The sequence below is a fragment of the Prionailurus bengalensis genome, chromosome D3, assembly GCF_016509475.1.
Source record: "Prionailurus bengalensis isolate Pbe53 chromosome D3, Fcat_Pben_1.1_paternal_pri, whole genome shotgun sequence".
Taxonomy (NCBI): Eukaryota; Metazoa; Chordata; class Mammalia; order Carnivora; family Felidae; genus Prionailurus; species Prionailurus bengalensis.
In genome coordinates this window covers 16,856,670-16,881,303 of record NC_057356.1, presented here as the reverse complement: position 1 = coordinate 16,881,303, position 24,634 = coordinate 16,856,670, and the positions used below count along the sequence as shown (strand labels likewise).

At 38.9% G+C, this 24,634-nt stretch overlaps 1 protein-coding gene and 2 pseudogenes across 3 annotated transcripts in view; 2 read left to right on the top strand and 1 right to left on the bottom strand.

Moving 5' to 3' along the window:
• The window catches only part of SPPL3 (signal peptide peptidase like 3), a 137,275-nt gene that overhangs the window by 100,419 nt on the left and 12,222 nt on the right, over window positions 1-24,634 (top strand). For 2 of the 3 annotated variants that reach the window (XM_043557789.1, XM_043557791.1), the window contains exons 3-6: window positions 12,529-12,617; window positions 19,916-20,035; window positions 21,284-21,362; window positions 22,283-22,395. In XM_043557789.1, coding sequence (XP_043413724.1) covers window positions 12,529-12,617; window positions 19,916-20,035; window positions 21,284-21,362; window positions 22,283-22,395 — 401 coding nt within the window. Of the gene's footprint in view, window positions 1-12,528; window positions 12,618-15,920; window positions 16,323-19,915; window positions 20,036-21,283; window positions 21,363-22,282; window positions 22,396-24,634 lie in introns of those variants that run through there. The other variant, XM_043557792.1, reaches the window with a different exon arrangement.
• LOC122470322 lies at window positions 983-6,349 on the top strand (annotated as a pseudogene).
• LOC122470321 lies at window positions 15,088-15,928 on the bottom strand (annotated as a pseudogene).

Here is a 24,634-nt window from a genome sequence, read left to right as displayed (position 1 = left end):
ACTGACCAGCTCAGGTCATGATCTCCTGGTTTGTGAGTTCAAGCCCCACATCGGGCTCTGTGCTGACAGCTCAGAACCTGGAGCCTGCTTCTGATTCTGTGTCTCCCTCTCTCTCTGCCCCTCCCCCACTCATGCTCTGTCTCTCAGAAATGAATAAACATTAAAAAAAAAAAAAAGGCACACAGCCAGCAGCAGAAAGTGGTGGTCCAGGTTGCTAGCTTACGCTCGTCTAATATTATGTTTTAGAATATCTAGAGAAATGAATGGGTTGTTAGTTCATCAACTGATTACTCCTGAGTATTGATCTCTTGATAAATGTTGGCAGCAGTCTAGACATGTAGTCTGTTGCCAGCTGAATATAGACCTCTCTCTTTGTCTTAACAGTGCTCACAGCACATTTGTATCTTCATCAGAACCAAGGAACCTAAAAAGGCCTAACGACAAGCCCATCTTTCCCCTTATGCTGGGCAAGCAGTGGGAAGTTCCCACAGGCCTAGGACTTTGCTCAGAAAATCCTGTATAATCCAGTCCAGTACATAAAGACATGAGTAGTTGATTTCCTAAAGTTCTGTTCCTTATAGCTGAGTTAGCTTTAGTCCAAAAAATTTAGAGCAGATACGATGACCAGATCTCTACCTTAGCCAAAATAAAATCTTTTAAAGCTCTCAGGGAATATTAAACCACTTCCTGATGTAGTGTCTGTGATATATTGTGTTGTACATCAAAGTGACCCCAAAAAGGCACACTTAGGATTTATACTTATACACTAATTTAAATTGGAAGAACCTTGATCGGTGGTTGTTCTTTCTTTCTTTCTTTCTTTCTTTCTTTCTTTCTTTCTTTCTTTCTTTCTTTCTTCTTATCTTTGAGAGAGAGAGACAGAGTGTGAGCAGGGGAGGAACAGAGAGACAGGGAGACACAGAATCTGAAGCAGGCTCCAGGCGCTGAGCTGTCAGCACAGAGCCTGACGTGGGGCTCGAACTCACAAACCATGAGATCATGACCTGAGCCGAAGTCGGATGCTCAACTGGCTGAGCCACCCAGGCGCCCCTGTTGTTCTTCTGACACTAATTAACTGGCAGGTTCAGTTGTCAGTTGAACCCCACCCAATTCAAGATAAAACCATATCATCTGCTTATAAAACGTTGCTTGTCTTAATATTTCTCTGTAACAAGGCAGGATATATGCAGTTCATCCAAAAATGATATTGGATCACATTAACTCAAGGAGAAATACTGTGTAGTTATTTTTTTTTAATGAGAAAAAGCAGTATGTATTGATGTAAAAGGATGCCCTTGACGTACTATTGAATGAAAGCTTAATTTGTGAAATAATATTAATCCTTAGTTTTAAAAAAGGCAATTTTATACCAAGTGCATTTATTTCTAGAGATTATGGGAATCCATTATTTTGTACCTTTTTCTATCATTTGAGGCTTTTTGGTAATCATATATATTCTCCCCCCCCCCCCCCAAAAAAAATAGATGTTCATTTGTTTTAGAAGGGAAGATAATATATAGCCAAGGCAAGGTGTACAGTGAGAACCTTGGTTTCCTTAACCATGTAGGGATAGTAATAGAGCATCTTTGTATTAGTTTGCTACAACTGCCATAACAAAGTAACACGGACTGGGTGACTTAAAAAACAGAAATGTATTCCTGGAGGCCAAAAGTCCAAGATCAAGGTGTCGGCAGGGTTGGTTTCATTCTGAAACAGCTTATAGATTACTGTCTTCATATGTAGATGGTGCTCTTCCCCTGGCCTTCTGTGTGTGCATGTGTCTGGTTGGTCTCTCTCACCTAATGTCCTCCTCTTATAAAGACACCAATTATATTGGATTAGCGCCCACCCTATCTACCCCCATTTTAATTTAATTACCTCTTTAAATGCTCTGTCTCCAAATACAGTCAACATTACTAATTATAGTTATTCTGTGAAACAAAAGAAATCTTGCCTATAAAGCAGTTACATAATTAGCCTGACAGTATAAGCTCAGTAAAGGTGAACTATTATCATTATTTTAACCTTTAGAAAGTTTTCAGTTTCCTAGGCAAAAGACCATCTCTTCTACCTGGATTCTTAGTAGTAGATTCTTGGTGTAGCTTCTTTGCAAGCATCAATAACTGGAAATTTGTCTGCCTCCTAAAGCTTGACCCATAACTATTTCCTGTTCAGTCATAGTTGATGACAAGGCAACTAACAATAGCAAATAATATGCTATAATTTAGATGGCTTTTTCTGTGATGGTAGATAGTTGTCTGTGATGAAATAGCAATAGCTCAAGTCTTTCAGTGAGTATTTAAACATTGGTTTCAGTAACCCAGACTTAGGTTAAGTGAATAGCCCATATACAGTTTGGCTGGAATGTCTAGTAATAACATCATGATGAATTAATGTATGTTATTGTGTAGTAATAACAGTAAAATTGGGATGGCAGGGAGAGAGGGGAGAAGAGTGAAGGGTAGTCTTTTATGAAGATGGAATAAACTGCTCTAGATCCAGCCAAGCAGTTTCATGTCTGTAGAGTTAATAGAGATTACCAAGTAAGGCAGGATAAAGGCCCATAATTCAGAATGGTCCCTGGATAGCTCAGGAGGCAGAGTCTTCAGCAAAGACTTTACTTAAACTGCTTAAGTGGGTTGTTAGCTATACGGTATGGGTAACTCTTATTGGACTTCAGTCACAGTGGCTTGGAATCTGTTAAACCCAGGTTCATTGATCTTGTTTTGTAAAGCTACAATACATGAACCTCCTGTTTGAGCAAATGTGTGGGGCCCCACCACTTCATCTAACCAACTTCATTCTGTTTTGTGTAGTAGTCACCCACGGTCTGCCTCTAAGGATCAGGCAGTGCTTGATTTTAGCTAAGTTTATTTGAGGCAATAAGAAATTCAGAGTAAGCTTCAGATTATATGACATGCTTGCTGACTCTGCACCCCACCCCACCACCACCCCAGTACCTCATTAGTCTGTCTAAAGCTTTCACGTCCTTTGCAACAGTTCTTAAATTAGGTTCTACGAAAATGGAACAGTTAAAACTGGTTTTGAGGTAACCACAGCCTACCAGTGTTTGAAAAGAAGAGGAATCCTTGTCTTAAAACAGCCAGGATAGGGGCACCTAGGTGGCTCAGTCAGTTAAGCATCTAACTGCAGCTCAAGTCATGTTCTTGCAGTTTGTGGGTTTGAGCCCTGCACTTGACTCTGTGCTGACAGCTGGAGCCTGGAACCTGCTTCGGATTCTGTGTCTCCCTCTCTCTCTCTGCCTCTCCCCAACTTGTGCTTACCCTCTCGGTCTTTCTCAAAAATAAATAAACACTTAAAAAAAAAAAAGCCAGGATAGAGTCTTAAATAGTCCTCAGTTAGTAAAAATTGAACTAGACTTAGATACTACCCCTAAGCCTATCTGGCAGTACTCTAAGCACCCTGTTTCATTTACTCAGTCTTAAGACAGAGGTTCTGTACCAGCTGTGCCTAGGGTCAAATCAGAGATGACGGGCAACTTTCCAGTCCAGACATCAATATATAATGCCAGCAGAAAGCATAGGAGAAGCTAACTATGCCTGCTAGCCAGTCCCAGTGGTAGAGATGGGGGTTAACAATTTCTGTAAATTTACTATGCTGTCTCCAGGATTCTGAGAACCAGACTGTGCATAGTAAATGTTGTTGTCAATCCATTCATAAGTGAATCTGAAAAATGCAGTTTAAATTATTACAGGTCTTTTCCAAAGCATGCCCACAAGGAAGAAGCAGTCTTCATATCCCCGTGGCTCCACACAGGCCCTCATGACTTGCACCACCAGTCTTAGAGTTTAACTGTCCACAAATCGTTAGCACTTCCATGAGAAACATGAATTAAAGTTTAAAAACCATAGAAATGAAACCGTATACTGAAAACTAGGGCAGGTGTCTTAGCAGGGGAAATATATGCAAAACATTATGTCCAGTTTGTTGTGGAACTAAACAGAATTGACAGGGTAAAGTTTGTCCCCAGAGCCAGTCCTATAGCAATGACCAGGGCTGACTGAGGTGAGAACAACCCGTATACTTGCTAATCTCTGTTAAAGTGTCTTCCTCTGATTGCCAGAGAAATAGAAGCCCCCAGTATTAGATAGGAAAAGATGAATGTTCCAAAATACAGGGCCTTTTTTTTTTTTTTTTTAAATTAAAAACTCCCAGGAAGGCCAACACATCAGAGTCCAGACCGTATTCAGAAGAGGAGTGGTAGCCATATTTTAGGGAGTCTATCACATCTATATACATACGTATATAGTCTCCTTTGGTCTTATTGGAGAATTTGTCACCCATTAGGGCTGCCCTTCCAGTGGGACAGTTTGCTAAGCAACTAATTAGCCAAGTTTACAGAGGACCAGGGTGAAAGGTACCTAACTAGTCAATACTCCACAGGCTTTTCTAGGCAGGTCACCAATTCTAACTGAAGTCATAACCAATTGAGGCTTCTTCAGCACCAGTAACAGATAAGGGAGTTTTAGACAGTGGTTGATAGAACAGGAAGCCAAATGGCAAAGTCAAACTATTACAGTAGGAGGCAGATTTCCTGTATCTAGCAGATTTTGAGTTGTAAGTGTAGGAAACTATAAAGTGAAGAACATTTCGAGTACCACCTGAGCCTCATGGTTTGGTTAAGAGTCCCTTCCAGGAAGAATTCTGACCTCTCCAAGACAGCATCCTGTATTCTTCCTAAAAAGACAAGGTTCCAGTACCTCAACAATGTTCTAGTACCTCAAGGACTTAAAAACAGCATGAATAAGAATAAAAGGGGACCTCTCCTTCACTTCAAAATCTGCTCAGTTTGGAACCTGAATATTTAAAAGAACTACCTAGAAGCACTTCTGCTTCCAGCCAAGATGGAGTAACAGGAACTGGACTTACTATCCCACCTGAAATAATGATTTCTAAGATACTGTTCATCAGACAACAAAGGACAAATCCTGAGAGATGATAAACTAGTTTTCTAGCTGTATTAAGATAGTCCTCTCTGTCCTCTTCACCTCCAGAAAAGTTGAATTGATAGTAGCAGAGTTGAGTGGTAGTACCAGAGGCTGGAAGGTGGGGGAAGGAGGAGAGACTGATGAAAGATCTAGGATGAATAAGTTCTAGAGACCTAATGTACATTGTGGTGACTATAGTTAATAATAATGTATTTATATACTTAAAATTTGCTTAGAGAGTAGATCTCAGGTATTCTGACCATGAAAAAAGGTAATTATGGGAGGCAGTGGGTATATTAATGAGTTTTATTGTGGTAATTGTTTCATAATATACACACCAAAACATCATGTTGTGTACAGTAAATAGTACAGTTTTTACTCATCAGAAACAAATTTAAGAAAAAGGGAAAACATTAAAGACAATTTGTAGGAGAAACATTCCCTGCCTGGTGGAGACAGAGCTGGGAGTCTAGAAAGCCTGAGGCAGCCAGAGTTAATAGGACAGAGTATGAAAGACAAGAGCAACAAACAGAGAAAGTCCCAGAGATCTGCAGGTGCACTCCTTGAGCATTCATCAGAGTATCAATCAGTGCGTGCATGTGAGGAAATCACCTAAGGCTAAGGAAGGAATAATGTGAAGGGGTTAAAAGAGTACCTGCTCCTGTCAGCCAGATTGGAAAACTGTATGACTCACGTGGCATTCGGTAGGGTAAAACTCACAATATCTGGAGTACAAAGATGACCAGGCAACAAAGAAAAAGGAGAACATGACCAATGATGGAAATAATCAAAACAACCCAGAACTGACACATGTATGTTGGAATTAGCAGAGAAATACATCAAACCTGTTACTATAAATTATATTCCATCTGTACAAAAAGTTAGATAGATACAGATGGAAGATGTTTTAAAATACCCAAATCAAGCCTCTGGAGAGGAAAACAACAATGTCTGAGACCAAAAATACACCGAATGGGCACTCAGTGGCAGCCACCACTCAGACCAGACTCTGCAGGCTCATGTACTTCACTCTGCTTCCTCTGCAACCATGTCTGACAAACCCGATATGGCTGATAGGGAGAAATTCAAGAAGTCAAACTGAAGAATATAGAAACGCAAAATCTACTTCCTTCAAAAGAAACAGCTAACCAGAAGAAGCAAGCAGGCAAAATGTAGTGAAGTGTGCACTAACAATATGCACTGTACATTCCACAAGCATTGCCTACTTATTCTGCTGCTTCTAGCTCTTTAACTTTGTGAATTGTAAAGAATTTGGATCAAGTTTAAATGCTGCCCCTTTTCACATCAAAGAATCGATGGCTGGGGCACCTGGGTAGCTCAGTCAGTTAAGTGTCTGACTTCAGCTCGGGTCATGATCTCGCAGTCTGTAGGTTTGAACCCCGTGTCTGTGCTGTAAGCACAGATCTTGGAGCCTGCTTCCGATTCTGTGTCTCCCTCTTTCTCTGCCCCTCCCCTGCTTGCACTCTGTCTCAAAAAATAAGTAAACATTAAAAAAGGGGGGGGGCGCCTGGGTGGCTCAGTCGGTTAAGCCTCCAACTTCGGTTCAGGTCATAATCTTGTGGTTTGTGAGTTTGAGCCCCACGTCAGGCTCTGTGCTGACAGCTCAGAGCCTGGAACCTGCTTCAGATTCTATGTCTCCCTCTCTCTCTCTGCTCCTCCCCTGCTCAAGCTCTGTCTCTCAATAATAAATAAATGTTAAAAAAAAAAAAAAAAAAAGAATCTAGGACTACTGACGACAAAGGCCACACCTCCCATCTGCCTCTCTGGCTGGCAGGAAAGGAAAAGAACTTGCATGTTGGTGAAGGAAGAAGCTAGCTGGGACAACAGTGAAATCTAGAGTAAAATTCAAGCTTTCCAAGATGTCCCACAGGCTGTAAAATGCAGTTGCATCAGAGCATTTTTTTTGTTCAAATTATTTTAACTACTAGAATGCACAATTTTTTTAATGTGTAAATAAAAAGTTTTAAAACCTGAAAAAAATACACTGGATGAGATTAACAGCAATTAGACATTACAGAAGAAAAGATTAATGAACTTGAAGTCACAGTGACAGAAAATATCCAAAATGAAATAGAGAAAAGAGGGGGAAATTGTTTTTAATGGAAGGAGTGTCTTTGACCTATCATTGAACATCAAAGAAGAACCTCCAGTGGGCTAATATATGGGTAATTGGGGTCTCTACAAGAGAGAAGAAAGGGAAGGAAAGAAAAATACTTGAAGGGGCACCTGAGTGACTAAGTCAGCTAAGCATCTGACTTCGGCTCAGGTCATGATCTCACAGTTGGTGGGTTCTAGCCCCGCATCGGGCTCTCTGCTATCAGCACAGCCCGCTTCGGATCCTCTGTCCCCCTCACCTGCTCACACTCTACCTCTCTCTCTCTCAAAAATAAATAAACATTGGGGCGCCTGGGTGGCTCAGTCGGTTGAGCGTCCGACCTCAGCTCAGGTCACGATCTCGCGGTCCGTGAGTTCGAGCCCCGCGTCCGGCTCTGGGCTGATGGCTCGGAGCCTGGAGCCTGCTTCCGATTCTGTGTCTCCCTCTCTCTCTGTCCCTCCCCCATTCATGCTCTGTCTCTCTCTGTCTCAAAAATAAATAAATGTTAAATAAACATTAAAAAAAATACTTGAAGAATTAGTGGCCAAAATTTTTCCAAACTTGAAATAAACTATAACCCACTGCTCTAAGGAGCTTAATAAACCCATAGTACAGGAAACATGAAGAAAACTACTCCAAGGCCCATCATAATCAAGTCACTCAAAACCAGCAATAAAAGAGAAAATCCAAAGGAGCCAGAGGTGGATGGGGGGGTGGGGTGGGAGTAGGCAGAAGAACACATTACACAGCGAGGAACAAAAATAAGGGTGAACACTGGATTTCTCACTGAGAATAATATAAATGAGAAGACAGTGGAACAACAGCTTTAAAGTACAGAAAGGAAAAACCATCAACATAAAATTCTCTGTTGACAAATTCTGTTGGCAAAAGTATCTTTCAAAAATTAAGGCAAAATAAAGCTGTTTTCGGATACCCCAAACCTGAAACATTTATCACCAACCACTTTCCATTATAAGAAGTGTGAGAGGAAGTACTTCAAACACATTAAAAATTGTACCAGCTAAAAGTCTGGATTTACACAAAAGGAATAAAGATCACCAGAAGTGGTAACAACATTGATAAGTATAAAATAATTTTTTCTTATTATTTAAAACTTTTTAGAATATAATTGACTATATAAACAAAATTAACAATATATTGTGGAATTTGTAGCATAACATGTAAAAGTAAAACGCATGGTAATAGTACAAAGATTGAGTAACAAATGTGAACTGTTGTCAGGTTTTTATACTGTACGTGAAGTACCATAATATAACCTGAAGGTACACTGTATTGGTTAAAGATGTTTAATGTAAATGTTATAGCAACCACTAAAATAAAAGAACGAGTACAGATAATAAGACAACAAAAGCAATAAAATAGAATCATTAAAAATACTGTATTAATCCAAAAGAAGTTAGATAAAGCAGAACAGCAAAAAATACAAATAGCAACATGATAGTCTCAAATCTAATCATAACAATAATCACGTAAAATGAAATTGGCCTAAACACTACAATCAGAAGGCAACAATTATCAGATTGAATTAAAATGCATGATCCAATTACATGGTGCTTACAAGAAGCAGATATGAAGCCAGAAAAAGATTTAAAGTAAAAGGTTGGGGAAGGATATACCTTATAATCATCAAAAGAAAGCTAGAATAACTATATTAATACCAGACAAAAGCTGCTTTCAGAGCAAGGAATATTTACAGACAAGGCTATCTCATAATGATAAAGGAGTCAAACAACAAGACGTAATAATCCTAAATGTTTATGCATCTCATAAAAGATCCTCAAAATACATGAAGCAAAAATTGATAGAACTTCAAGGAGAAATAAAACGGGTGCCTGAGTGGCTCACTCGGTTGAGTGTCCGACTTTGGCTTAGGTTGTGGTCTCGCGGTTTGTGAATTCAGCCCCCCGCATTGGGTGCCCTTTGGTCAGCCTGTCAGCGCAGAGCCCACTTTGGATCGTCTGCTCCTCCCCCACTTGTGCTGTCCCCAAAATAAATGTTAAGAAATCCACAAGTGTAGCTGAAGATTTCAGTACCTCTCAGTATTCGATAAAACAAGTTGTCAGGAAATCAGTAAGGATATAGTGGCTTGAATAGTATTCTCCACCAACTTCACCTGATTGGCATTCATAGAACACTCCCTTCAACTGGAAAATATGCATTCTTCTCAAGTGCCCATGGAACATTTACCAGTTTAGAACATATCTGGGGACATAAAATAAGTCTCAGTAAGTGGATACTAAGCATACAAAGTATGATCTCTGATCTCTGTTAATTAGCGGGGGGCTGCCATAACAAAATACTACAGGCTGGGTAGCTTAAACAACAGAAAATTATTTTTTTTTTTACAGTTCTGGAGGCTGGAAATCCAAGGTCAGGGTGCCAGCAGGATTGGGTTTTGGTGAGCACTCTTCCTGGCTTGCAGAAAGACCCCTTCTTGCTGTGTGGTCACATGGTCTTTCCTCAGTGTGTGCCCACTCAGCAGGCTCTCTGGTATTTCTTCTAAGAAGGATACTGATTCCGTCATGAGGGCCCCACCCTCATGACCTCAACAGAATTACATCCCAAAGACCCAGTCGCCAAATACCATCATACTAGGTGTTAGGGCTTCAACAAATGAACTTTTGGGGGTTAGAGAATGACACATTCAGTCCCTAACAGATCACAGTTGAATCAGATTGGAAATCAATAGCAGAAAGATGTCTAGAAAATTCCCAGATATTTTAAAACAAAAATAACACTTCCATGCATCAAAAAAGAAGTCATGTAGAAAAACGGAAAATATTGTGCATGAAAAGAAAGTGAAAAACACTAAATTTATGGAGTTTTGCAAAAGCAGTACTCAGAGGAGGGATTACAGTTCTAAATGCCTGGATTAGAATAGAAGAAAAAGGTGTCAATGATCTAAACTTTAAACTTAATAAACTAGGTGGGGTGAGGGGGGGTGCAAATTGAAACCAATTTAGTAAATGGACAAAAGGTAAGAATGAAGATCAAAGCCAAAATAAGTGAATTATTTTCCCTAGGGGTAGAGAAAAATCAGTGAAACCAAAAGCTAATTTTTAAAGACCAATAGAAGTTGGTAAATCTCTAGCCAGGCTATGGGGGCACCTGAGTGGCTCAGTCGGTTAAGCATCTAACTCTTGGTTTTTGGCTCAGGTCATGACCTCACAGTTTCATGAGTTCAAGCCCCGAATTGGGCTCTGCACTAATGGTGTGGAGCCTGCTTGGCATTCTCTCTTTCTCTCTCTCTCTCTCTCTCTCTCTCTCTCTCTCTCTGTCTCTCTCTGTACCCCTCCCTTATTCATGCTGTCTCTGTCTCTCTCAAAATAAACTTAAAAAAAAAAAAATTTTTTTTTAACCCTAGTCAGACTAATCAGGAAAAAGAGAAAACCTAAAACCAGTATCAGGAACAAGAGAAGTGATGTTACTAGAACCTACAGGTATTGCAAAGATAATAAGGGCCTACTATCAACAACTTAATGCCAGTAAATCTGACAACTTAAATGAAATGGACCGATTCTTTGAAAGACACACCCTGCTAAAGCTCACTTAAGAAGAAATCGATAACCTGAATAGCCTCATATTTATTAAAGAAATTGAAAATTGTCAGACTGGCTTCCAAAGTATCTGCACCAATTTCCATTCCCACCAGTGATGTCTTTGCTGACACTTGGTTATTATCTGACTTTCTGCTTATAGCCATCCTCATGGGTATGAAGTGGTATCTCATTTTGCTTTGATTTGTATTTCCCTGATGACTAATGATGTGAAAAGTCTTTTCATGTGCTTATTGGCCATTTGCATAGCTTCTTTGGAGAAGTATTTATTCAGATCCTTTGTTTATTGTTTATTTTATTTTATTTTATTTTATTTTATTTTTTTAAACCGTCGACTCATTCATGCAACAGCTCAAGAAATTCTTTTTTTTTTTTTTTTTTTCAACGTTTATTTATTTTTGGGACAGAGAGAGACAGAGCATGAACGGGGGAGGGGCAGAGAGAGAGGGAGACACAGAATCCGAAACAGGCTCCAGGCTCTGAGCCATCAGCCCAGAGCCCGACGCGGGGCTCGAACTCACGGGCCGCGAGATCGTGACCTGGCTGAAGTCGGACGCTTAACCGACTGCGCCACCCAGGCGCCCCCCTTTGTTTATTGTTTAATTGGGTTGTCTTTTTATTATTGAATTGTAGGAGTTCTTTATATGTTCTAAATACAAGGCCCTTAACAGACGTATAAGAGCAGATATTTTCTCCCATCCTTTGGGTTAGAGACTTTTTTGATAGTGTCCTTTGAAGCACAAGTTTTAAATTTTGATGAAGTCCAATTTATCAATTTTTTGCTTGTATCTTTGGCATCATGTGTAAGAATCTACTTCCCAATCCAAGATTACAATGATTTATTCTTATGTTTCACCTAAGAATTTTATAGTTTTAGCCCCCAAATAATTTAAATTACTTAAAATTAAATGTAGAATTCAGTTCCTGTTGCACTCCCACGTGTTCAGTGCTCATGTGGCTTAATGTCTACCCAGTTCAGATACAGAACATTTCCATCACTGCAGGAAGTTCTTTAGGGCACAAACACCTTAGAGTAACATAGTAGTTGAAGATGAGCTTAGGACTTAAATAGTTTACAAAAAAGGAAAAAATGAGTGAGCTCACATACACAAAATTGTTTAGTAGTTAAAGAACGCTAACTTAAGAGATTGCATTGTTCATTCCCCAGCTGGACAATGACCACTTCCTTCATGTCTTGACATGGAAATCATGCCGGTGTTGACTCCCCAGCCCACCCTATTTAAAATTTCAAATCTAGTCTTTTCATTTCCTGCATGTTCTCATTAGCTGTTACCATTAATATCCATTTAACTTACTTTTCTTGTTTATTGTTGGCATCCCCCCTCTGTGAATGTACAATCCGTGAAAACTTGTCTTATGCACTATTTATCATCCCTCCACTGCCTAGAGCAGTCCTATATATAGCAGAAATTCAAGTGTATGCTGTTGTTAAATGAAAGCTGACAAGGTATAGAGAAGATGCTTTCATACACTGCTAGAGAGAGCAAATTGGTATAACTTTGTTGGAAGCAGTTGTGTAGTATGTTAAAGTCTCAAAATTGTGCTTGCCCTTTGACCCAACATTTCTCTTTCTAGGTATTTATCATAAGTAGGTAATTAAGGATGTGCACAGAGATGTGTCTGGAAGATCAGCCACAGTGGAATGCTTTTAATCTTCAGTCAGGAGAACTCTTGAACTGACATATTGGAAGGGATGTAGATGGTTTTTCCAAAATGTACGAACAAGAACTGTTTTGCAGAGTTGTTCAAAAGAGACCTTCCTATCTTCCCTGATGCCTTCCATGTTAAAATATTATCTCGTAACAGACTTTTCTGACCTCATTTCTTAAGCAAAATTAAAACTTGCCTATACATTTTTCCACAGGTCCCTTAATATGGACTTTGAAAATCAAGATAAGGAGAAAGACAATAGCAGTTCTACTGGGTCTTTCAATGGCAACAGCACCAATAATAGTAAGGCCTTTTATGTCAATTAACTTTCATACATGCACTGGGCTTAATTTGATTGTTTCTGTAACCCAAGTTAATTTACTGGGGTTAAGGATTTGTTTGGTGTAATAATAAAATCTAATCTGTATGGTAGAATTTGTAAAAATGCTTACATTCTGAATCTGAACTACAGATTTCTTGTGTACTTTTGTGTACTGCTTTTAACTCGTGCCTGAAAGCTTACTGCTGAGATTCTTTATTTTCTTAAAAATAAGTAGGAAAATAGGTATCCGCCTGCTTAAGACTTCATTTAAATCCTTTGGTGAGGTTGATAGTTTTGTATGTGTTGATCATAAATTCACTCAGTGGTTCTTGAAGATAGTTACTTCTGAAGTACTTGTAAAGCTAAGTATTGTGGCAACCTGATAATAAAGCTTGCTTTATAAAAAATAGAAGTGTGCTATATGGCAAATGTTTAGCAGCATTGTTTATTATGGCCAAAAAGTAGAAACAGCTCAAAGATCAATAAAGTAGTGGGTGGATAAAGTATCCACACGAAGGAATACTGTTGAGCGTTAACAAGAATGAGGTGCTGGTAGATGCCCCGACGTGGATGCCCTTCAAGACATTATGAAAGGAGCCGTACAGGAAAGGCTGCGTATTGTGTGAGTCCACGTGTATGAAATTTCCAAAAAGGCAAATATGGAGAGACAGAAAGTAGATTTGTAGTTATGTGGCAAGTACTGTACAGTGAAGATGGATGAATATATATAAGTTGTGCCTCAGTAGAGTTATATAAAATTGGTGACGTTTATTATAAAGAGAACTGAATTATAAATAAAGAGACTTGATTTGTTAAGAGCTTGATGCTGGGTTCCTATCATGCACTTTATTAGATGTGTATTTTTTAGATATTCTGTTTTATATATATATATATATATACTTTTTAATGTTTATTTACTTTTGAGAGAGAAAGAAAGAACACAAGTAGGGGAGGGGCAGAGAGAGAGGGAGACAGAATCCAAAGGAGGCTCCAGGCTCTGGGCTGTCAGCACAGAGCCCGACGCGGGGCTCAAACCCATGAACTATGAGATCATAACCTGAGCTAAAGTTGGATCCTTTACCAACTGAGCCACCGAGGTGCCCCTGGATATTCTGTTACATATTTTGAAAGCTGCAGAAGTACAAGAGATTGCACCCAAGCTGTCACATAGGCAGTGTGGCCAAAGTACTTTCTCAAGTGTTAATAAAGTACTGAGACGGAGATAGCAAATACCACTTCCTGTCCCTAGAGCAGGTACTTCCTCTCACAGACCCTTACCATAGCCTTAGAATACTTCTGAATCAGCATCTACTATCAGTAGATCAGAATACACACTAGAGATGAAGTGATTTTGACATCCATGTACAAAGAGAGTAAAGAGGCAAGTCAGGGTGAGCCACAGAGGGCCAATTTAATAAGGGACTTCCTCCCAGACAAGGTGAGTGTGACTTGAAATTTGAAACTGTGAACTTGGATTGCTGGAGAAGAAGGCATTCTGGGTGGGAAGAGCATGTAATAGGCACAGGGGAGAGAATGAGCATGACTGACAGGACAGATTAAAGTCACCACCTAAGGGGGTGGAAATACTAAGGATCTAATATAAAACTAGAATGCTGATGGAGAATTTTAGAAGTTAACTTGTTAAGAGATCACTTTCAGTTTCTCTAGTTACTACCCCATCAGCCAAATCACACTTGCCCAGTTTTCACCCAGTTAAATGTGTTTGTTGTCCCTAGCAGTGTAAAGCAGGCATTATAAATCTAGTAAGTAGAATCACTGAAACATAATGAGGCTTTTCTTAGGACACAGATCCTTATATGAGGTAAAAGACCATACCACCAACTTACTAGGAATCAGGTAAAACCCAGTGTCAGTATCTAATTTTCAGGTTAAATTATTACAGAGCACTTCTTCTATCAACATTTTAAGCCAAATCACCTTATACAATTGAAACTCCTTTATAAGTCCTGTGTTACATAGCATATATGCAAATGATGTACTTAAATCAGATTATAAATCCATTGTACATTCCATCACAGAAACCTAAGAGAAATCGATACTGTGTGTCTAAGTATAATTTTATCCTCAAATAAATAAATCCTCAGTCCATACAGTGAAAGGGTATCTGGTTATGTCAGTTTTCTATTTCTCATTACCAGCATCTGAACTGAATTATGAATAAAGAGACTTGATTTGTTAAGAGCTTGATGCTGGGTTCCTATCATGCACTTTATTAGATGTGTATTTTTTAGATATTCTATTAGATATATATGTATTTTAATGTTTATTTACTTTTGAGAGAGAAAGAGAGAACACAAGGGAGGGGCAGAGAGAGAGGGAGACACAGAATCCAAAGGAGGCTCCAGGCTCTGGGCTGTCAGCACAGAGCCCGACATGGGGCTCGAACCCATGAGCTGTCAGATCATAACCTGCTTTAAATAATCATTTTTGTTTTGTTTTGTTTTAAACATCACAAATAAGATTTTTTATTTATCACCATTAAATGCCTGAATTTTCAACAGATTCTCGGACTGGTGGCTCATATCCATCAGTTCATTCAACTTTAGCACCAGTCTCATCCCCAGTAGCTTTTCCAGAACTACAACCTTCACCATGAAGCTCCGTGAGCTTTCCCAATTCAAACTTGGGCTTCTTCAGCATTTTTAATTTTCTAACGAAGACATCATGGAGTGGATAGACTGGCAAGCCTTCTCTACATCTTTTCGATGCTGTCTGGAATCAATTTATTGACGCACTTCTTTCAAGTCATTTGTCTGCACTTCTAGGGTCATGATTTCCATCGTCTTTTTCCGAATTTGGCAGACCTGTTGGTCCTGAGTATAAGAGGTCTTCTGAATCTGATCGTTGCGTTTTTTAGTAAAACCAACACAAAAAAGACGAAGCAAACACCCATCAGTGGTCTTGACATCAACGTGAGCTTCAGTCATGTCTGCCATTTTTTGACCATGGAGCACATTTTGTCCCGGGTAAGATCCATGCCATGAAAATTAGGCAGTTTTTGCCCTGAACATCTTCAGTAATTAGCTTGAATTTCTTAAATGCAACTTCATCATGCTGATCAACAAGGCTTACTTCAAACACAGGACCCTGGAGGCCATCAGATGTGATTTTGGTTCCTTGAGTTCTCATGACTAGTGTTTTTCTCATATTTCTTATATTAAACATTGCTGGTGCTTTTACATTGTACCACTCTTTCTTTGAAAATGGATCAGCCACTCTCGGCTCCCTTTTTGCCACCTTTCTTAAGGCGCTTGTTCTTGCCTACCACCATGGCGCTGCTCAGGGAGCCAAATGGCTAAATAGTCATTGTCTTAAATCTGTCTCCTGTGTTACACTAAATTATCCTCACAGATGTATGTCCTCAGTGCCTCATCTGGGCCATGGATACCAAAAAGGGATAGATGAGGAGAGAATGCCTTCCACTTCCACATAATCAGAAAAAAACATAAAGAAATGGCTGTTGCTGCAGGGAAGGCCAGCACTTGATCATGGAGCACGACATCATTCCAGATTGAAGGGATGGCATGGAAAACATGGTACATTTATCAAACTCAAGGAAATAACAGCCAGAAAGATAAACAGAGAAATACAAGAGATTGTGTAGGCACCAAAGAGATTGAAGTCCTGAATGATAACAATTAAGGGGAAGTTCTCAGGAAAGGAAGGTATGAATTTAGTGTTCAGATTTTGGCAAAAGTGTTCTGAACTGATTGAAGGAAAAAGTGTAGATAGATGAGGTGGTTTTTAAAGGTTGCAGAATTAAAAATAAATAAATGTTGTGGTTGCTTACTCCCAAAATAAGTAAGAATCAAGGAATTTGAAAAAGACAAGAAAATGAGTGATGTACAGCTACATAAATAGCATGGATGTTGCTCACAATGTTGGGCAAAAGAAGCCAGATGCAAAAAAAAAAAAAAATCCTAGTAATTCAAGGCATGTAATAAGTTCAAAAACAAGCAAAATAAATATTAGTATTTTAGGATGCATGCTTGGGTGCATATCAAATAGAGCAGAGAAGGAAGTATAAAAACCAGGGTAGTAGTTCCCTCTGGGAGGAAGAGTAGTGACTGGGATGCACAAGAAAGACTTCTGGGCTTGGCAAGCTTGACCTGGGTGGTATTAGCCATTTGATGATTGACTGAACTCTGCATTTTTGTTTTATGTACTTTGCTGTATGTGTGTTATGTTTTGCAATAAAAAGAGAAAGTGGGGAGGAGGGAGTGCCCTCCAGGGCCTCTCTAATTCTCCCTAACCTTGTTCTAAATCCCGTTTCATCCCTACATCTGCTCCAAGAAACCTAGGTAGATACTTTTTCCCCTGGCGCACCAGTCCTACATTGAATCAGTGTTAGGTGGGTTGAAAAGGACAACTCCCAACCTCACCCCCATTATCTGACATCTTGAAGGCCTTTACCAGGCTACCCATGTAATATATCTGAAGATTGTGCAGGTTTTTCAGTCCCTCGTGTTACCTACTGTGTAATACAGTAAATAGCCAAAACATGCTTCTCTCACGGAGGTGCTAAATCATTAACTTTCTTAATGATTATCAATAATACATTGGTGTATTGTTCAGTATCTATTTCATGACCATGTATTTAGCCTGTAGCCTTGTTCACTGAATGCTAAAAATAATTTCTCTGTACATATTTTTTTCTGTCACCATGCCTATTTCTTTTGTTTTGAGACTGCCCTCTATCTCTTTGTGCTCCAGCAGCTTCTTGCCTTTGTCCTAAAGCGTCTTATCTCTAGGGTCCGCCTTGAAGAGAAAACCATGCCTATTTCTTATGATAATTTTGGCTTTAAAGGTAATGCCCACTGCATTTGAGTAACTCCTCCTAATTATGAGGAGTGACTGACAGGACAGATTAAAGTCACCACCTAAGAGGGAGGAAATACCAAGGATCTAATATAAAGCTAGAATACTGACGGAGAATTTTATTTTGTTTTGTTTTGAAGTCACTGAAATTTCTAATTAATTAGCTCCATCTCCCTCAGGACCATTATCTCCAGACCTTTAGGAAGTACAATATTGAAATTTTGTATTTTTTTGGGAAGCATATTGTCAGCAACTAAAGGAACTTCACTTTACCTGTGACATTGCTGTTTGGTAAACTCCCTTAGGCATTCTTCTATAGAACTAATGGAAGCAGTGTCTTAATACCTCTTGCTTTAAAATATGTGCTTTCAAAAAACAAAAATCTATGCATTCTTAACTAATATTCTAGAAAGGCTCTTTGTATTCAGCTTTGCATTTTAATTGCAGACTAAACTGATAAAATTTAGATTTATTATAAACACATACTTCTCATATACCTGACTTACTAAACAGTTTTGTTTTCGCCAGCCATTTAATTTTTCTGCATGCCGTCAGTGCAGAGCCATTGAGAAACCATTATTTTCTGTTGTGAAAGGCACCTGAAATCTGTAGTTTCCTCTAGTAGTTCTTTGAACTAGTGTAGAGCACTCAGATAAAAACTAGGTGAAATTCAGTTAGAGATTTCATAGAGTTTTACTTTGTAAATGTCCATAAGACACTTTAAGTAAGATACCACCCTCCCTCCCCCCACACACACACCATCAAGGGGCCAGGAAGACAAGTTTGACTGCACTTCTGGCCAGCTGTCTTCTGAAGAACATCTCTATTTGTCTTGACACATAGCCACTCCTAAATTGAAATGCCCTATTCCTAAGTGAATTATTTGACTCATGTATCTAGCCAGTAGGAAGCAATTGTGTTTTGTAGAAATATTTAATAGTTTATTTAACTAAAATCCTTAAATAGCTTTCTTGGGACAGGTAAATTCAAATATCAAAGAACCATTTTTAAATATTGGTTGATAATTACAACACTTTGTGCCTAGTTATGTTAATCCTGGTCACATTATATTTTATTCATTGCCTTAATTTAATGGAGAGAGATGTTTACTTATAATTTTTTTTTTTTTAATGTTTATTCTTGAGAGAGACAGACGCGCAATCTGGGAAGGGGCAGAGAGGCGGCGGGGGGGGACACACAGAATCTGAAACAGACTCTGAGCACTGAGCTGTCAGCACAGAGCCTGACGTGGGGCTCAGACTCATGAACCATGAGATCATGACCTGAGCAGAAGTCGGACACTTAACCAACTGAGCCACCTAGTCGTCCCTAGTATTTCTTTATAATAGCTCATATGAACATTTTTTTTTTCTCAGCAGTGTTAATTTGGAAGTAGCACACAAGATTAGTAATTTTTTTTTTCATTCAGTAGTTACCAGATTGTGCCGTGTTTCTCTTCTCTACCAAATACTTAGTGTTCCTCAACTCTATATGCAAAGTAAAATTTTGTGGAGAGTTTTCAGCTGGGCCTAATAACACCCAGAAATTTCAGTTTAATTGTTCTGGGGTTGTACCTGGGCATGTAATTTTTAAAGCTCTCCAGATGATTCTAATGATTAACCAAGAATCCTATATCCCAAGTAATTATTTTCCCCCATTTATCTCCTGTTTGGTCCTTACGATGTTCCCACAGAATAATCTTTCTGATTTTTGATTTTCAGATGTGTTGTTCCCTTCACTCTTATGCTCCACTGAGAGTCAGTTCTCAGCAACAGTGGGGAAGAGTGAACATGAGTAAATCTGTAGATAATGAGAAAGGATTTTAGTCAGTGGCTTTAAACTACCTTTTACCAAACCTGTACATGAGATTACAGATGTACTCAGATTGACTAATCTTTTTACTACCTGTTGATGTTCTTAGTTTGTGTTTTCCCTCCTTTCGTCTTTCTACCCCCCCCCCATCTCCCTCCCCCTCTTCTTCCTATTTCTTCCTTCCTTCAGCCTGTCAACCAGATTGTTAGCACCAGGAGGTAGTAGTTCAGTTCAAGTATTTGAGTACCTGCTATAACGAATGCACCATGAGGAGAGCAAGGACCTCATAATTTCAGTGGGAAGGAAAGAATCAGAGGTCCTAGATAATCTATATCTTATATACTAACTCCTAGAACTGTCTGTATTTTTTTTTTTTTAGTTTATTTATTTATTTTGAGAGAGGGAGAATCCCAAGCAGACTTGGCACTGTCAGCACAGAGCCCCACTTGGGCTCGATCTCACCAACTGCGAGATCATGACCTGAGCTGAAATCAAGAGTCAGAAGCTTAACCAACTGAGCCACCCTGGCGCTCCATAGACTGTCTGCATTTTAATGGGTTAATGTCTCTGGAGTACATGGGCACAGTACTTATCATATGTCATTAATATGTCCCTTATTCTCTTTCAGGTATCCAAACTATTGACTCTACCCAGGCCCTATTCCTTCCAATTGGAGCATCTGTCTCTCTCCTAGTAATGTTCTTCTTCTTTGACTCAGTTCAAGTAGTTTTTACAATATGTACAGCAGGTAAATAAGTTTCTCTGTTCTTTTTTCTTTTAAGTTTATTTATTTTTGAGAGAGAGAGCATGCACACACCAGTGAGAGAGAGGGAGAGGAGAATCCCAAGCAGGTTTTCTACCGTATCAGTGCAGAGCCCAACAACTTGGGGCTCAATCTCACAAACCATGAGATCATGACCTGAGCTGAAATCAAGAGTCATATGCTTAATCAGCTGAGCCACCTGGGTGTCCCATGTTTCTCTATTCTTGAACATTAACCTAAAAGGAAATTTTTTCACTTCTTTTTTTTTTTTTTAAGTTTATTTATTTTTGAGAAAGAGGCAGAGTGCAAGTTGGGGAGGGGCATAGAGAGGGGGAGACACAGAACCCGAAACAGGCTCCAGGCTCTGAGCTGTCAGCACAGAGCCCAACACATGGCTCGAACTCAAGAATTGTGAGATCATGACCTGAGCCAAGTTGGACATTTAACCAACTGAGCCACCCAGGCACCTCTCACGTCTTTTTTTTCTTTTGAAGGGAAACCAAGGTAAGTTTCCTGGAACCAAGGTTCCACTGAGACTCGAACCCAGGATCTTCTGTGTACTTCTTTTTAATCATCATTCAAAACTTAAGACCTATACAACCTGCCATGCAAGTTTTTTTCCATAAGTCTGGCTTTTCTTCCCCATCTTCTCCTTGAACCATTGGATACCCGTATCATCAGTTCGGGACTGTCAGCACAGTCTGAACAAAAGACCAGGGGTTTGAAAACTTGTGAGCTTTATGACACCAGAACAGGACCACTTTGACTCCTTGTCTGGAGTCAAAGTGTCCAGAAGGTCCAGTGTGGCGAAGCGGTCATTGGCAACCCCCACCAATGTTTCTGTAGACAGACGCATTGGTAACTAATCAGAGTAATTTGACTGTCAACCCTCTGATCAGTTTTCAAGTCAAGAGATGATGGAAATGTATAGAACATCAACAAAATGCCAGACATGTTAGATCATCCCCTGGCTTGCCATTTATCTTTCCATGTTAAGATAGAAAAGAATGAGAAAACCTGTCTATGCTTCCCATTCCTTCAAATCAGGTACTGTTTGTTTTTCAAGACTTTATTTGTACAGTGCTAAAGGAAGATATTTTTCTTCTGTAGTTAGTTAATTGTATCTACTTATTGAGAAGAGTATCCTGGTCAGTGTTTCCATAAGTCCTGCCATTTTTCTTAAAGGTGTTGAAAATAAACAACAAAACTTAACCATATATTTTCTTTCTCTAGTTCTTGCCACAATAGCTTTTGCTTTCCTCCTTCTCCCGATGTGCCAGTATTTAACAAGACCCTGTTCACCTCAGAACAAGTAAGGACTTGGGATTTTTCTCTAAATTTTAAATGTTTTTATGTCACACTTGATAACATTGTTAGGAGTCTAAATTTCTGGTATGGACCAGAGCACACAAATGCTAGAAGACTGGGAAGGGAGATGTTTGATCTTTAAGACTGGAAGGTAGTACTTCCTTTGGAACCTTTTCATAGGAGAGGAAATATACACAAATCTTAGGAAGTCGGAGTCGTTGAAACATGCTTCCTGCTCAGATTATTGAAAGATGAGCAGTTTCATTTTGAAGCAATGCTTTTGTCTCTTGACTAGTGAGTTAATGGGATGTGATCAACTCAGACATTCTTTGCCTTTTGTCTTTGGTGACCAAGAATATATACTAACCACTTGGGTTTAAACCCAGTGTGCACACCTTTCACACCTCAACTCCTAAAGCCATTGCTTCATGGACACCAAGTGCTGTGTTAATAGAGATCCCATATGAACGTAAGGAAACCAGTCACTAGGAGCAGCTGATTTTCCCAGGAATTCGTGATAACCAGATAGAGTTGTTACCATTTTATAAATATGTATTCATCATCACCCAGTGGATTGAACTATTGACCTTCTTCATTTTGCTTTCCTCATAAAAACAGAATTACCCTATAGTGTACTTCATTCTCCTAAGATTGGTATTGTCACTTTAAATTGTAAACATCCATGTTGATAATTCGGGATAAAAACTACAATATCAGAGGGCTGCAGAAGGATCATTAATGCCTTTGCATTTCCTGTAGCCTACTCCAAAGAGGTTTGGGTGTTTTCAATTTCTGGGAGTCTAGGTATAGCCTGCTATTCTAATCTGGCCCTGATGAACTCTGATCGTGAAGAACCAAGGGAGAGTTTGATTATTAAATATAATGTATCACCTGTTAGTCCAATAAATACCATGTGTTTTCCAGGATTTCCTTTGGTTGCTGTGGGCGTTTTACTGCTGCTGAATTACTGTCATTCTCTCTGTCTGTCATGCTCGTCCTTATCTGGGTTCTCACTGGCCATTGGCTTCTCATGGATGGTGAGTAACATGTGACAAGTTGAAGTGTTAATACAGTTTATAGTTAAATTTGTCCTCCCTTCCTCTGCTTTTTGTGTTTTAGTAATATTTCCTCTGATTACCATGAGTATTAGGTGTCCAAAGGTGGTGGTGTTACATATTGTTGAGTTATTATTTTTACCCACATTCTCAAGATATTTTTAATAATACAGCTTTTTGAGGTATAGTCCACATTTTTACCTACTTGAAGTGGCTCTTTTAGTATATTCAGAGAGTAAAATCATAACATTATATGACCTATGTGTCTGCCTTCTTTCACTTAGCATGATGTTTCCAAGGTTCTTATTCATGTTGTAACCTGAATCGGTATTTCATTGCTTTTTATGGCCAAACACTCTTCAGTTGTATAGATATGCTAATTTTATTTATCTATTCATCAGTTTCCACTTTTTTAGCTATTATGAGTAATACTAGTATGAACATTCATATGTAATTTTTTGTCTATAGACTATATATTTTCTTACATAAATGGAATACTGTAATATAAAATACATATGTGGAATATATGCCATATATGTATTATATACAATAGACTCTTTTATGTAATGATACAAATACATGTCTGTATCATTACATAAAGGTGTATCCTATCCTTTTTAATAATTCCAGAGTATTCCATTGTATGTTGTTTATTGCTGGGCCCTTAGATTGATTTTAATCTTCTCTTATAAATAATCCTGAGGTAAACACTCTTGTTCCACCTCATGGTACACATGTCAGATTACTTAATAAGATTATTTTTCTATGGATGAGTTCCTAGATATTAAATTCCTAGATTAAAGGGTTTTTGTAGTAAAAAGTTTTTTTATCTGTTATTATACTGCCTTTCAGAAAGGCTGTGGCAGTTTATACTCCTGTCCATAGCATGTGAGGATTTCCCTTCATTGGTGATGATGATGATGAAATAATAATGGCAGTATTATTCAGCTAACATTTATTGAGTGCTTCTTATGCATTGGGTGCTTTCCTGGGTGTTTGCGTGGATTATCTCATTTAATCCTGGAAAGTCTTTGAAGTAGGTACTGTTGTTGTTCCATTTTACAGACAAGGAAACGAAGTTCAGAGAAGTCAGTTACCCAGTCATAGAACTCCTGTGTATACTTGATACTTCTCAAAATATCTTGGAAGGACATTTCCAAAAATCCCCCCTTACTCTTTTCTCTCCCCTAAGACGTTTTTCATTTTTCTTAAAGACCATGTAAGCACCTCCATCTCCTTGCTCATTCAGTCCTGACTCCTGTTCTCACAGTTCATTTTCCTGATCTCAAGAAACTTTAACCATTGCTCTGCCCCACAAAGTCTGTTCACTTTCTCCTTTCCTCTGGTGTTTCAGAAGGGAAGGAAGTTAAAATACAAAAGATGATTTTATACTGTTTGTAGTACTATCTAAAGAATTTTTAAAGGAGGAATTTAAAAATCAGAGATTATGGGTATGGATTGCACTTACTCCCATTATCCATTCCAAGCAACTACAAGGCTAATCAAGACCTTGGAAACAGAGCTCTTTGGAAGCAACTGCCAGGTCTGAGAGGCTCCTCTCCACTAAGGCACTGGTCCCTGCAGCTCTGAGGATGGCTTAACTGTGGAACTGTCATTCAGTGTTGCCTAAGCACAGAGCCAGCGAGAGTGATGCTCACTGTCCATGCCTCAAGTTCAGGAGTAGCTCACACTTGTATCGCAATATTCTGCTCATGGTCAAATCAGATAGAACTTGACAAAAAGGATTTTAAACTTTGTGTGCACGTGTGATCCAGAATTAGTAATATAATCTTGATAAGGAGGAAATTTTAAACCTTGAGGAAAATTAAAATCTTATTCTTTTGTTTCAAGGGTTTTTTTTTTTTTGTCTTGTACCAGTTCAAGAATTTGAAATTTATGTGTGCCAAGTTAACTAGTGAAAAACTCTAAGAAACTGAGTATTGTAAGGAAACAAGCTATAGAGTGGATTGAGAGCTCTGTAAAGCGATAGGTAAATGGCACATGTGATTTTAATCGTAGGTGATAATTATAGAGAAAGCGCTTTTTAAATTGTAAATCATGCAGAGATACCCAGTATACTTCTTCAGCAAAAAATATTTTTAAAAACAATAAGACAAAATTATGGTGATGGAGAACAGACAAGTGGTTGTGTGGGGGAGAGGGTGTGACTATAGCTCAAGGATTTTATTGGGGTGATACAAGTATTCTACACACTGAGGGT